We start from the raw sequence: 16208 nt of genomic DNA on the forward strand, positions 1-16208 counted from the left end.
TTCAGCTCAAGGAACTCAATTTCCTTCTTACCACGGACATCTTCCGGATAATACTTTCTCATGAATTCCCTACGGAATACATCCCAAGTAATGACTTCACCTGCCACGGTCAACCTCTCGTGAGTCTCTAGCCACCAGTCATCAGCTTCGACTGCTAGCATGTGAGTACCATACCGAACCTTCTGAGCTGGAGTGCAATCCATAACACGGAAGATTCTCTCAATCTCTTTCAACCATCCCAAGGCTGCATCTGGATCATGCTTCCCTTTAAACACCGGCGGATTCTCTCTTTGAAAAGTCGCCAAGCTACGTGATCCAGCATCACCACCAGCATTTGGCAAGTTCTGCACAGCTTGTGCCATCTCTTGCATTGCAGCAGCCATTGCAGCGTCATTCCTTCCAGCCATTTCAACTTAACAATACAACACAACTTAAAGTTAGACTAGTAACAATTACACAATTGTTAGACAGTAACGACACGACAACTGGCCGGACAGACCGACCTGCTCTGATACCACTAATGTAACACCCTTCGAAAATACCCCAAATATTTAATAACAACAACAAATATATATATATCAGAGTAATCATGCACCAAGGGTGTCACACAACATTTCACACCATAATAACTGTCATGCTCTTTATTTAATCAAAACAACATTTTTGCAAAATTCGCAGCGGATAGAATCAACCAACCATTCAAAACATATAACGTTTTACAGGTAAAAAGGTTCAACAATCAACAATAAACAATTAAAACATCCCGTCCCGATGTTACATCTATCAGAGCACGACCCACTACGTAGACTACACTAGACTCCAGGCACTAGCTTCTACTCACTCACTGCTCGTTACCTGAAAAATAGTTGTAAGGGTGAGTTCCTCAATCGATATAATAAGCATTATAAATCATCATGTAATGCTAAGTAAATTTACACGTTAATCACCCTAATCATATCCTGCATTCAGTAACGGCACATCAACTCAAATATCATACTCAATAACAACGTAAAATGCAACTCAATAACAACATAAAATGCAACTCAAATGAGACTCGACTCGTCATGCATGTGGTACCATTCGGAGTAAAACTCCCAACTTAAAATCATTGCCATTTTAGTGGGCATCAAGGCATAAGCCTTCAACTTTCAACTTAAAATTTTGCCAATCCAGGCCAACGTGGTGTGAGCAAAGCTCCGATTTTTGCCAATCCAGGCCAACGTGGTGTGAGCAAAGCTCCGACTTAATGCATATGAAATGTACATGGCATACACGACTTTAAACTTTCGACAACATAATCATAATAACAACACAACAAGGTTTTCAACATAATCAACTTATAATCAACTTTGGCTCATCAAGCCTACAACTCAGTATTTTCAACAAAATCAACTTATAATCAACTTTGGCTCATCAAGCCTACAACTCAGTATTTTCAACAACTTTAACACAACTTATCAACATATTTATATCAACACTTCATAACATAACCCAACAGAATTACTCATCAAAATTAACGATAATAGGCTAATCACCAATTATGTTCACAACATTAAAATACCAATTTTTCTGATTTCCAACAGTGTTAACCGGTTAACGCCCTGGGTTAACCGGTTAACGCAGGACAAAATTCATTTTCTGGCAAAACGCAACAGTGTTAACCGGTTAACGCCCTGGGTTAACCGGTTAACGCAGGCAAAACAGCACATTTTCACAAAATATAACAGTGTTAACCGGTTAACGCCCTGGGTTAACCGGTTAACGCAGACAAAACAGCAGTTCCTGCGCTAACACAAGGCAGAATGCAGAGTTCTCCGCATTTTCCACCGTTGGAGGACTTCCGGACCTCCGATTCCAATTCCGTAAAAAGCTACATTATCGGAAAATCACGACACATACAACTATCGATTCAATTTCAGTTTTCCTACAACTTATTCATCACAATTTTCTCAGCATTCTAAATCCCAATTAGGGTCAATTCAACGGTTTATCACTACCCATGACATGTTAATCTATAATACCCATCAAACGACGATAAACCCCCCTTACCTGAGTTAATCCGGCAAAATCTCTAAGCTCCAAGCTCTTCTCCAACCTTCAACCTTTGCTCTCTAGCTCTTCCTCTTTGCCCTTTCTCCACTTTTCACCTTTCAGCCGCTTCTCTGTTTCACGTGAAAACTCTTTACCAAACTGAAAACCTTTTCTCTTATTCCAACTTATATATTTTCCAAAAATTATTATTCCAATTAATAATAATAATAATAATCCAATAATTCAATTTATTTAATTAAATTATTAAATATATTATTAACTTAATTTAAATAATTCTCTTATTTTATTTGGGGTGTTACAACTCTCCCCCACTAAAAGAGTTTTCGTCCTCGAAAACATACCTCAAGCAAATAACTCTGGATAAGACTCTTTCATCTGACTCTCCAGTTCCCAAGTCACATTGCCACCTGCTGGTCCTCCCCAAGCTACTTTCACTAAGGCAATCTCTTTACCCCGCAACTGCTTCAACTCTCGATCCTCAATCCTCATAGGCGATATTTCAACAGTCAGGTTATCTCTCACCTGTACATCATCTACTTGGATCACATGCGACGGATCATGAATGTACCTCCTCAATTGAGACACATGAAAAACCTCATGCAAATTCGCAAGTGACGGCGGTAAAGCGATACGATAGGCTACCTCTCATATCCTCTCCAAAATCTGATAAGGACCAATAAATCGAGGTGTCAACTTCTTTGACTTCAAAGCTCGACCAACCCCAGTTATCGGAGTAACACGAAGAAACACGTGATCTCCCTCTCGGAACTCAAGTGACTTCCTCCTCTTATCATGATAACTCTTCTGACGACTCTGAGCAATTCTCATCTTCTCCTGAATCATCTTAATCTTTTCTGTAGTCTGTTGAACAATCTCCGGTCCAACCACAGCACTCTCACCGGACTCATACCAACATAACGGTGTCCGACATCTCCTACCATACAAAGCTTCAAACGGCGCCATACCAATGCTCGAATGAAAACTATTGTTGTAGGTAAACTCAATCAAAGGTAAATAACAATCCCAAGCACCTCCCTTTTCCAAAACACAAGCCCTCAACAGATCCTCTAGTGACTGAATCGTCCTCTCAGTCTGACCATCAGTCTGCGGATGATATGCAGAACTCAATCTCAGCTTAGTTCCCAAAGCCTTCTGCAAACCTTCCCAGAATTTCGATGTAAATCTAGGATCTCTGTCCGAAACAATACTCGACGGAATACCATGCAAACTTACAATCTTCTCAATATACAACTCAGCTAATCTCTCTAACGGATAATCCATTCTAATCGGAATGAAATGAGCCGATTTCGTCAATCTATCAACAATCACCCAAATAGCTTCAAAATTCTTAATTGTCCTCGGTAAACCAGAAACAAAATCCATACTGATACTATCCCACTTCCACTCTGGAATAGCCAACGGTTGCATTAGCCCAGACGGCTTCTGATGCTCAACCTTTGACTTCTGGCAAGTCAAACAAGAATAAACAAAACTCGCAATTTCTCTTTTCATTCCCGGCCACCAAAATAACTTTTTCAAATCGTGATACATCTTCGTAGCTCCAGGATGAATACTCAACCCACTACGATGCCCTTCTTCAAGAATACTCTTCTTAAGTTCGGTAACATTCGGAATGCACACCCGACTACCAAATCTCACAACACCATTCTCATCAACTCTGAATTCGCCACCTTGACCTTGATTCACTAGGGTCAACTTATCAACCAAAAGCACATCGGATTTCTGACCCTCTCTGATCTCATCCAGAATACCACTTGTTAACTTCAACATTCCCAATTTAACACTATTGTGAGTACTCTCACACACCAAACTCAAGTCTCTAAACTGCTCAATTAAATCCAATTCCTTAACCATTAGCATAGACATATGTAATGATTTCCGACTCAATGCATCAGCCACTACGTTTGCCTTACCCGGATGGTAATTCAACCCAAAGTCATAATCCTTCAGAAACTCTAACCATCTTCTCTGTCTCATATTCAGCTCTTTCTGATCAAACAAATACTTTAAACTTTTATGGTCACTGAAAACCTCAAATCTTGACCCGTACAAGTAATGCCTCCATAACTTCAGGACAAATACCACAGCTGCCAACTCTAAATCGTGTGTCGGGTAGTTCCTCTCATGAACCCTCAACTGTCTCGAAGCATAAGCTATAACCTGCTTATTCTGCATCAACACACCACCCAAACCCAACAATGAAGCATCACAGTAAACCTCAAATGATTCTGACGGACTCGGTAATATCAGAATAGGAGCAATAGTCAACCTTCTCTTTAACTCTTGGAAACCTTCTTCACATTTTGAGTCCCAAACAAACGCTTGCCCCTTCCTAGTCAACATCGTCAATGGTAACGCCAACTTAGAAAATCCCTCAATGAACTTCCTATAATAACCAGCCAAGCCAAGAAAACTTCGAATCTCAGCAACAGACTTCGGAGCTTCCCACTTAGATACCGCTTCTATCTTAGAAGGATCAACAGCAACACCACCTCTTGAAATCACATGACCAAGAAAACTCACCTCTCCTAACCAAAATTCACACTTGGATAGTTTAGCAAATAACTTCTTTTCTCGGAGAATTTCTAAAACCACTCTCAAATGCTCAGCATGCTCTTCTTCAGATTTCGAATACACCAAAATATCATCAATAAACACCACCACAAACTTGTCTAGGTACGGATGGAAAATCCTATTCATATACTCCATAAATACTCCAGGCGCATTAGTCACACCAAAAGGCATTACAGAATACTCATAATGTCCATACCTTGTTCTGAAAGCAGTCTTCTGAATATCCTCGGTTTTCACACGGATCTGATGATACCCAGATCTCAAATTTATTTTGCTGAACACACTTGCACCAACCAACTGATCCATCAAATCATCAATCCTCGGCAAAGGATACCGATTCTTGATCGTCACTTTATTCAGTTGCCTGTAGTCCACACACAACCTCATAGTACCTTCTTTCTTCTTAACCAATAGCACTGGTGCACCCCACGGTGACACACTCGGACGAATAAATTTCTTATCCAACAGATCTTCCAACTGACTCTTCAATTCAGTTAACTCAACAGCAGACATACGGTACGGAGCCATCGATATCGGTCTAGTACCAGGTACCAAATCAATCGAGAACTCCCCTTCACGCTCTGGCGGTAATTCATTCACCTCTTCCGGAAACACATCAGGAAAATCACACACCACGGCTAGATCGCCAATCACCAGTTTATCTTTAGCCTCCAAAGTCGCTAACAGCATAAACAACTCTGCCCCATCAGCTACTTCTTCATTCACTTGCCTTGCTGATAGAAACAAACTCTTTCCCTCCTCAATCTCAGGAAATACCACCGTCTCATCAAAACAGTTGATAGAAACTCGGTTAAACACCAACCAGTTCATACCCAGAATAACATCAATCTGCACTAGTGGAAGACACACTAGGTCCATCCCAAAGTCTCTACCAAAAATACTCAAAGGACAATTTAAACAAACCGAAGTCGTAGTCACTGAACCCTTCGCAGGAGTATCAATCACCATACTACCAAACATCTCAGATATCTCTAACTTAAGTTTCACAGCACAATCCAAAGATATAAAGGAATGAGTCGCACTTGTGTCAATAATAGCTACAAGAGGAAAGCCATTAATATAACACGTACCTCGGATAAGTCTGTCCTCACTGGAGGTTTGAGTTCCGGTCAATGCGAACACCCTCCCCGTCTGAGATTTCTTTGGCTTCTGACACTGACTTCCAATATGCCCTTCTTCGCCACAATTAAAACAAATCACTTCCTTGTGCTTGCAATCAGCTATTGCATGACCAGTCTTACCACAATGAAAACATCTCTTTACTTCAGCAGTGCATACATTACTCTTATGACCAGCCTGACCACATTTGAAGCAAACTATACCAGCAGGAGCACCTCCCCCACTAGCTCTCTGAGCCGGAGCAGCTCTTTGCTTCCCTTTTCCAGCTGGAGCATCATACGGCTTGCCACGATTTTGATGTTGCTTGCCTCTGCGGTCACTGAAAATCTTGTAATGAGCATTATTGTCTTCTTCAAATATCCTGCAGCTATCAACCAATTCAGTAAAAATGCGTATCTTCTGATACCCAACAGCCTTCTTAATTTCAGAGCGCAGTCCGTTTTCAAACTTGATGCACTTTGAAAATTCAGCACCAGCACCAGTGTAATGAGGATAAAATTTGGACAGCTCCACAAATTTCGCAGCATAATCAGTGACAGACATGTTTCCTTGCTTCAGCTCAAGGAACTCAATTTCCTTCTTACCACGGACATCTTCCGGATAATACTTTCTCATGAATTCCCTACGGAATACATCCCAAGTAATGACTTCACCTGCCACGGTCAACCTCTCGTGAGTCTCTAGCCACCAGTCATCAGCTTCGACTGCTAGCATGTGAGTACCATACCGAACCTTCTGAGCTGGAGTGCAATCCATAACACGGAAGATTCTCTCAATCTCTTTCAACCATCCCAAGGCTGCATCTGGATCATGCTTCCCTTTAAACACCGGCGGATTCTCTCTTTGAAAAGTCGCCAAGCTACGTGATCCAGCATCACCACCAGCATTTGGCAAGTTCTGCACAGCTTGTGCCATCGCTTGCATTGCAGCAGCCATTGCAGCGTCATTCCTTCCAGCCATTTCAACTTAACAATACAACACAACTTAAAGTTAGACTAGTAACAATTACACAATTGTTAGACAGTAACGACACGACAACTGGCCGGACAGACCGACCTGCTCTGATACCACTAATGTAACACCCTTCGAAAATACCCCAAATATTTAATAACAACAACAAATATATATATATCAGAGTAATCATGCACCAAGGGTGTCACACAACATTTCACACCATAATAACTGTCATGCTCTTTATTTAATCAAAACAACATTTTTGCAAAATTCGCAGCGGATAGAATCAACCAACCATTCAAAACATATAACGTTTTACAGGTAAAAAGGTTCAACAATCAACAATAAACAATTAAAACATCCCGTCCCGATGTTACATCTATCAGAGCACGACCCACTACGTAGACTACACTAGACTCCAGGCACTAGCTTCTACTCACTCACTGCTCGTTACCTGAAAATAGTTGTAAGGGTGAGTTCCTCAATCGATATAATAAGCATTATAAATCATCATGTAATGCTAAGTAAATTTACACGTTAATCACCCTAATCATATCCTGCATTCAGTAACGGCACATCAACTCAAATATCATACTCAATAACAACGTAAAATGCAACTCAATAACAACATAAAATGCAACTCAAATGAGACTCGACTCGTCATGCATGTGGTACCATTCGGAGTAAAACTCCCAACTTAAAATCATTGCCATTTTAGTGGGCATCAAGGCATAAGCCTTCAACTTTCAACTTAAAATTTTGCCAATCCAGGCCAACGTGGTGTGAGCAAAGCTCCGATTTTTGCCAATCCAGGCCAACGTGGTGTGAGCAAAGCTCCGACTTAATGCATATGAAATGTACATGGCATACACGACTTTAAACTTTCGACAACATAATCATAATAGCAACACAACAAGGTTTTCAACATAATCAACTTATAATCAACTTTGGCTCATCAAGCCTACAACTCAGTATTTTCAACAAAATCAACTTATAATCAACTTTGGCTCATCAAGCCTACAACTCAGTATTTTCAACAACTTTAACACAACTTATCAACATATTTATATCAACACTTCATAACATAACCCAACAGAATTACTCATCAAAATTAACGATAATAGGCTAATCACCAATTATGTTCACAACATTAAAATACCAATTTTTCTGATTTCCAACAGTGTTAACCGGTTAACGCCCTGGGTTAACCGGTTAACGCAGGACAAAATTCATTTTCTGGCAAAACGCAACAGTGTTAACCGGTTAACGCCCTGGGTTAACCGGTTAACGCAGGCAAAACAGCACATTTTCACAAAATATAACAGTGTTAACCGGTTAACGCCCTGGGTTAACCGGTTAACGCAGACAAAACAGCAGTTCCTGCGCTAACACAAGGCAGAATGCAGAGTTCTCCGCATTTTCCGCCGTTGGAGGACTTCCGGACCTCCGATTCCAATTCCGTAAAAAGCTACATTATCGGAAAATCACGACACATACAATTATCGATTCAATTTCAGTTTTCCTACAACTTATTCATCACAATTTTCTCAGCATTCTAAATCCCAATTAGGGTCAATTCAACGGTTTATCACTACCCATGACATGTTAATCTATAATACCCATCAAACGACGATAAACCCCCCTTACCTGAGTTAATCCGGCAAAATCTCTAAGCTCCAAGCTCTTCTCCAACCTTCAACCTTTGCTCTCTAGCTCTTCCTCTTTGCCCTTTCTCCACTTTTCACCTTTCAGCCGCTTCTCTGTTTCACGTGAAAACTCTTTACCAAACTGAAAACCTTTTCTCTTATTCCAACTTATATATTTTCCAAAAATTATTATTCCAATTAATAATAATAATAATAATCCAATAATTCAATTTATTTAATTAAATTATTAAATATATTATTAACTTAATTTAAATAATTCTCTTATTTTATTTGGGGTGTTACAATCACCCCTCAGCAAAACGGAGTTGTTGAACGCAAGAACATGACTCTACAAGAATCAGCTAGAGTCATGCTTCATGCTAAGCAACTACCCTACCATTTTTTGGTTGAAGCAATGAATATTGCTTGCTATATTCATAATAGAGTTACTCTAAGAACCGGTACTTTAGTTACTCTTTATGAACTATGGAAAGGAAGGAAGCCTACTGTCAAATACTTTCATGTATTTGGAAGCAAATGCTACATTTTGGCTGATCGTGAACAAAGAAGAAAGATGGATCCCAAAAGTGATGAAGGAATGTTTTTGGGGTACTCTACAAACAACAAAGCCTATAGAGCTTTTAATTCCATAACCAAAGTCATGATGGAATCCATCAACATTGTAGTGGATGATAATATCACAGAAAAAAGGACTAATGTTGATGAAGATGTTTGCACATCATTTTAGCAGATTGACACTTCTGAAAATGAGAGAGTTATTGAGTCAGACAGTGAACCAGGAGGAAATAAACCAGATAACCATCAAGTCAACAAAGGTCCCTCTATCAGAACTCAGAAAGATCATCCAACAAATCTCATTATTGGAAATCTTAATAAAGGGGTCACCACTAGATCTAGAGATGTGATATCAAATGCTTGCTTTGTCTCAAAGTTTGAACCTAAAAATGTGAAGAAAGCCTTGACTGATGAATTTTGGATCAATGTTATGCAAGAAGAACTAGGGCAATTTATAAGAAATGAAGTATGGGACTTAGTTCCTAGGCCTAAAGTAATGAATGATATTGGCACAAAATGGATCTACAAGAACAAATCTGATGAAAAAGGAATTGTGACCAGAAACAAGGCTAGACTTGTTGCTCAAGGATACATTCAAATTGAAGGGGTTAATTTTGATGAGACTTTTGCTCTTGTTGCTTGCTTTGAGTCAATACGACTACTTTTAGGAGTGGCTTGTTTGCTTAAATTTAAGCTATTTCAAATGGATGTGAAAAGTACATTCTTAAATGAGTACTTGAATGAAGAAGTCTATGTTGAATAACCCAAGGGGTTCGTAGTTCCTAACTTTCCAGATCATGTTTACAAACTAAGGAAAGTTATATATGGATTAAAGCAAGCACCTAGGGCCTGGTATGAAAGGCTCACTGAGTTCCTTGTCAATAATGGATACAAGAAAGAAGGAACAAACAAGACATTGTTTGTTAAAGAAGAGCATGGTAAACTCATGATAGCTCAAATATTGTTGATGACATTGTGTTTGAAGGAATGTCGAACCAGATAGTCCAACATTTTTTCAGGCAGATGCAATCTGAATTTGAAATGAGCCTTGTTGGTGAATTGACTTACTTTCTTTGGCTCCAAGTCAAACAGATGGATGGCACTATCTTTATCTCTCAAAGCAAGTATGCTAAGAATATAGTAAAGAAGTTTGGCATGGAAAATGCTAGTCATAAAAGGACACCTGCACTAACCCACTTGAAATTGACTTAAGATGAAAAAGGTGTAAATATGGATCAAAGTCTATGCAGGAGTATGATTGGTAGTTTATTGTATCTTACAGCTAGCAGACCTGACATTACATTTGCTATAAGAGTATGTTTAAGATATCAGTATGAACCCAAAATGAGCCATATAACTCAGGTGAAAAGGATCCTGAAGTACATCAATGGATCTAGTGACTATGGAATGTTGTATTCTTATAATACAAATTCCTTGCTTATAGGATACTGTGATGCAGATTGGGAAGACAATGTTGATGATAGAAATAGCACTTCTGGAGGATTTTTCTTCTTGGGAAATAATCTTATATCTTGGTTCAGCAAGAAGCAAAATAGTGTGTCTTTATCTACAACTGAGGCTGAATATATTGCAGCAGGAAGCGGTTGCTCTCAATTAATTTGGATGAAACAAATGTTAGAGGAATACAATGTCCACCAAGATGTCATGATATTATATTGTGACAACCTAAGTGCTATCAATATATCTAAGAATCCTATTCATCACAATAGGACTAAGCATATTGATATTCATCATCATTTTATCAGGGATCTTGTTGAAGACAAAATTGTTACTCTTGAGCATGTAACCACTGAGAAGCAACTAGCAAATATTTTCACTAAAGCTTTAGATGTAAATCAGTTTGAAAAGTTAATGGGTGAATTAGACATTTGCATGCTTGAAGAATTATAGCAATTACTAATATGGAGATATGGAAATCAAATTTTCTCTTCCCTCCATTTAATGGTGCACAAAACTCAAGGAATATCATTACAAACCTTCTGTATTTTCCCAACGGGCCATCCTAGCTACTCTATCAACATCATTCACGCTACCTCCTTTACTCTATCATCATCCTCCACGCTACCTCCTTTACTCTCTCTCTCTCTCTCTCTCTCTCTCTCTCTCTCTCTCTCTCTCTCTCTCTCTCTCTCTCTCTCTCTCTCTCTCTCTCTCTCTCTCTCTCTCTCTCTCTCTCTCTCTCTCTCTCTCTATGTGTTCGGGGTGCGTTTTGGATCAGTTTTGAGGTAAAAATTCATTCGATCTAAAGGTGAATTTATTCATGGTTCGGTTCAGTTTTAGATTATTGATTAAAAGAATCGATTCAATCCGATTTAATTTCATACCGTTTAATGGATAAATTTTAAAATATTCAAATTATAAATTATATTTTTTTATTAAAATTATAAAAATGCTAATAACAAATAGTATAATAAAAATTAATTATTATAAAATAAGAATGATCGTTTATAGTTCAAACAAACAAAATAATAAAAATTAATAAATTAAACTAAATTAATAAATAATATTAAAATAAATATTATCGAATAATAAATTACCACAACCTATCATATTAATAAAAAAATATAAATTTTTTGAATCTATTTTAAAAAATAGATTTAAAATTGAATCCGAATTGAACAATTTTTATAAAATAAATTCAAATACATTTAATAATATTCGAATTTATACTATTTTTTACTTTTTTTTTATCGATTTATAATTTTTATTGGAATGAGATTAAATTTAAAACCCCTTAAATGATGGTGTAACATTATTTTTAGATATGGTTATTATTATTATTATTATTTTATAAATATAACCTTTTTTAATACAATTAATTTGTCTAAAATATTTTTTGAAACCTTTCTCATTTGTATTTTCTCTGGAAAAAAATCTCTCCCTTCCCTCAACATTTCTGGGAGCTTCTGTATTAAGGCAGGTTAAGAGGGTAAGTGCTTTCAGTCACGAGTTCATGTGCTTCTGTACTAGGGATTTCAAAATTGACAGCATAGATTGTAAGTGCATCACTTCTGTTTTATAAATTCAATAATATTTCTTACTTTCTTTAAATTTTCATTCCTAGGACCAAACCGTGGATCCTCAAATTCTCAATCATTCATTATACATATGATGTTTTGTTCTTTATTTTATACCGCAAAAAATTATGGTTTTCTTCATAGTTGTAAACAAGGATTTATTTACCAGCAGAAGTTTAGTCTAGTGAACATAAAGTTGAAATGGGTGAAAGATAGAACAATGGATTCTGTTGTCACATGTCAGAGGGATCTTAAGGCTGCTGGGATCCTTGTTTCAATCATTTATTCTTCTCCGGAATGTTGTCTTCCGATATATCGTCTTTCTCGTCATCGTGGACAACTTGGACTTCCGGATGACCTTAAACTCGCCACTTTTGTCCGAAGATATCCTAATATTTTTGTTGAGTCGTCTTTTCTTGATAGCGGCGGCTCGCCTGTTCCGTGTTTCGGATTGAGTCGCGAAGCGTTGAAGCTCCGTTGCAAAGAAGTTGATATAGGTATAGAAAATCAGTTTGAACTTAGGGATAGGTTGTGCAAATTGCTTATGCTCGCAAGAGATTGGATGCTTCCACTACAGACTATTGATCAGTTGAAATGGGATTTGGGTTTACCGTATGATTATCAGGATTCTTTTATTCGGAATCACCCTGAAATATTCTCTTTTGTTCGCCTTCCCGACGACCGCGTTGGCTTGAAATTATTATTTTGGGATGATAAGCTTGCTGTATCAGAGTTGGAGAAGAATGCTTCTCTACAACAAGAAGACCAAGACATAAAAAGTGGAACTTTTAGATTTCCAATCAGTTTTACCAGAGGTTTTGGTTTGAAAAGGAAAAGCATGGAGTGGTTGAAAGAGTGGCAGAAACTCCCTTATACTTCGCCTTACACCAATGCCTCTCATTTGGATACTCGTACGGATGTATCTGAGAAGAGGGTAGTTGGAGTTTTTCATGAGCTTCTTCACCTTACACTTCATAAGCAGACGGAGCGTAAGAATGTTAGCAACTTACGCAGACCCTTGGGCTTACCGCAAAAGTTCACTAAAGCATTTGAACGACATCCTGGTATTTTTTATATTTCCAAGAAGAATGATACCCAAACAGTTGTTCTGAGGGAGGCCTACAATGGCGGGGAACTCGTGCGGAGTCACCCCCTTGTTAAAATTAGAGAGGAATTTGCAAATCTACTAAAGAAAGGACTACTTGATAGGAGTAGGGGTGTATACAAGAAAAGTATGGAGGATAAGTGGCTTGAGTGAGAATCATGAGATGGACATACTCCTCCTCAAACTGAAGATTCAACAGAAATTCCTGAACTCATAAATGATCCTATACAGACTGTTGTTAAACCTAATGGAACTGTTTCGAGCAGTGTTCGTGAGCTTCTAGAATGCCCTGTGTGCTTGAGTGCTATGTACCCTCCAATCCACCAGGTTGTTTTTCTATTTTGATAGTTCATTGTAATTTGTCAATGAACTAGTTATAGTTCAAAGCTAATTTTCCGACATGTCATGTCACTGATATATGCTGGCACGAGCTTGGAAATATTAGGTGTTTGGCATTGGAGAAGGTGGCTGCATCTTTAGAACTTCCTTGTAAATATCAAGGTTTTGGATGCATATATGAATATACCCTTATTACAGCAAGCTAAAACACGAGTCTCAATATGCTGGTTCAGAATGTGCTGTCGTGGGTGATATACGGTTCTTGGTGGCACACCTGAGAGATGATCACATAGTGGTTGCACTTTTAATCATCATTACGTCAAATCAAATCCACAAGAAGTTGAAAATGCCACTTGGATGTTAACGGTATTGTTTTGCTTAACTTTGTTCTCCCTGCATTTCATTGATTTTGTACATGCGTATGACTTCATCTGCTATATAGCACTGACACTTAATATTGAAGGCATGTTTGGTATGTGACATTCGAGTGTCTAACACAACACCATCACTTGTGTTTACGTTCACTTCTTAATTTTCCTCAAATTTTTGCCAGTGCCATCGTTTCAATGCCGTGTTCTGTGTCTACTTTGTCGGTGCTTCAGATCAGTTTATCAGAATAAAATAGTTGAAGTAAACTAATCTCCCTTGTAACTTTTTTCGGCTTTTCGTGCTAGCTTAAACAAGAAAAGTAATCATATTTTAGTAGTAGAACATTTCAAAGTTGAGTGTTGATATTTGTAAAGTGCTCTATAACTTATAACCTTGTCTTTGTATGTGAGTTAGCTGATTTGTGGGCTCACCTTTGTTTCCAGGTTTTTAGTTGCTTCGGTCAGTATTTCTGTCTACATTTCGAAGCTTTTCAACTGGGAATGGCTCCGGTCTACATAGCATTTTTGCGGTTTATGGGCGACGACAATGACGCAAAGAACTGTACCTACAGTCTCGAGGTAGGCGGAAACGGAAGGAAAATGACATGGCAAGGGGTGCCTAGAACCATTCGGGATAGTCACTGCAAGGTTCGTGACAGTTTTGACGGTCTCATCATTCAGAGGAATTGAAACTTCGAGTAACCGGAAGGATTTGGAAAGAACAATGATGGTAGTTTTGCTGGATTCATGTAGCAATTATATGATATAACAAAATATTCTATTCTATCATTATATTATCAGAATAGTTTGTAGTGCACCTATCACTTGTTAGTGTGTGTTTGTGTGTTCAATATTCTTCTTTTTTTGTCTGAATCTATGGAGCAATTACTTCACTCACACTTCATAATACCAATTGGAACTTGGGATATAGTTGTATCTGATTTTTTGCTTGCATTACACAGGAAGAGGGTCCAAAAACATTCAAACATTAAATCGGTAGTAAACACCTATTTGCTTCTTGAAATTATAGGAATGTATCAACTTAGTTTCATATATTAACAATACTCTAGCATAATCAATGAAGTTGTATAATATCAATTAGGCTCATCTCTTTGTTGAATAATGTATATTTACTTGATAATAGATTAAAATAGAGGAGCTCCTCCACCTTGACCAACTATACCAAGCTATTCCTCAAAGTTGTGGTCCTCTTAAAGAGTGTTTCATGGTATGTCACGAGGAATGAGTGACACAAATCACATTTCACACTTCAGAGAAGTGACATAAGTGGTATGTGCTAAACTTTACACTCCTAACAAATGACATAACTTTTGAGTTGTATGTGCTCAACTCTACTTTGGTAAGGATTAACTGTGTGGATCTTATTGGGAAAATCTAATAGATTTAAACATCCAAAGAGACGGCCGTTTGTACATCCCATGGGATGCTAGCGCACCTAATTAAAAAACAAAAAATACCACTGAATTTTGAAAATGCATCTCCAGATGCATCGATAATACACAACCTCAGCATTTCGTAAGTGACTCCGTTTTGTACAAAATTAGTTTGAATATGCATTTTCATAACAATGTTTGGGTGATTCCGTAAGGCACTTCCGTAATAACTATGATTTCAAAAGTCAATGAGTTTTACTGACATGTATCTCTAGAATAGGTCTTGTTTTGTCAAACTAGAAACAATTACAAAATTTTAGAAGAACAACATAAATTAACATCAAAATACGTAACATTACATACATAATCGTTGACATAAATTTAACATTACATTTCATTAGGAACGAATGGTTTAGAACATTTCAACATCTTTAGAATATGTTAAAGTCAGTCTTGCAATCGTCATATCCACTTCAATCTGACCCTTTGTTGCGTAACGGTAAAATACTCTCCACATAACGTTTAAATCTTCAATCGTCTTCAACTCAAATTTGCTGAATTTTATCTTCCATTCGTCGTCAATCGAGAGTGAGCAATACTTAAATTTGACAACTCTTCGATTGTCTGGATATCGCAGGAGATTATCCAACTTGGATTTCAGATCGATGAGAAGTGTGTCCTCGATGACCCTAAATTGAAGTGGGGGCTTTGTGCCATTGAAATACGCAAATGCAAGATGACAATATTTCTTTATTTGGTGTGGTGTGTTTTTGTAAACAACATGAGATGAGAGGCCTCATATTTATACAAGTATTAGATCATTATAGATCTTAGAAACCCTATCCAGTCTCAGAGGATATTCCAGATATGCATTTCCGGACTCACCATATTTTTTCTAAATTAAGTGTTTCTATGGAGATGCATTATCGAATTACCCCCATTTTAATAGTTTTGCAATTAAAATGGAGTGAGTCTAGAAGTACATCTCCAGAATCGCCCCA

At 37.8% G+C, this 16208-nt stretch overlaps 1 protein-coding gene and 1 pseudogene across 2 annotated transcripts; both read left to right on the forward strand.

Moving 5' to 3' along the window:
• The first annotated feature begins 11824 nt into the window (after positions 1-11824).
• LOC127085800 (protein WHAT'S THIS FACTOR 9, mitochondrial) lies at positions 11825-13755 on the forward strand. Of its 2 annotated transcripts, none has more exons than XR_007789272.1 (2): positions 11825-13433; positions 13552-13755. XR_007789272.1 is itself a non-coding variant. In XM_051026352.1 (2 exons), the coding sequence occupies exon 2, from the start codon at positions 12093-12095 to the stop codon at positions 13257-13259; it is 1167 nt and encodes a 388-aa protein (XP_050882309.1). In that variant the 5' UTR covers positions 11828-11913; positions 12049-12092; the 3' UTR covers positions 13260-13510. The 2 variants fall into 2 exon arrangements, 1 of the variants encoding a protein (XP_050882309.1); XM_051026352.1 differs by lacking the exon at positions 13552-13755 and having other exon boundaries at positions 11828-11913; positions 12049-13510.
• LOC127081629 (E3 ubiquitin-protein ligase DIS1-like) lies at positions 13354-14741 on the forward strand (annotated as a pseudogene).
• Positions 14742-16208: the final 1467 nt, after the last annotated feature.

Source organism: Lathyrus oleraceus, chromosome 5 (genome assembly GCF_024323335.1).
Source record: "Lathyrus oleraceus cultivar Zhongwan6 chromosome 5, CAAS_Psat_ZW6_1.0, whole genome shotgun sequence".
In the NCBI taxonomy this organism is placed as follows: Eukaryota; Viridiplantae; Streptophyta; class Magnoliopsida; order Fabales; family Fabaceae; genus Lathyrus; species Lathyrus oleraceus.

What these genes read in the sequence shown, in the direction of transcription:
- LOC127085800 (XM_051026352.1), top strand. Translation starts at nt 12,093, where the DNA reads ATGATGTTTTGTTCTTTATTTTATACCGCAAAAAATTATGGTTTTCTT.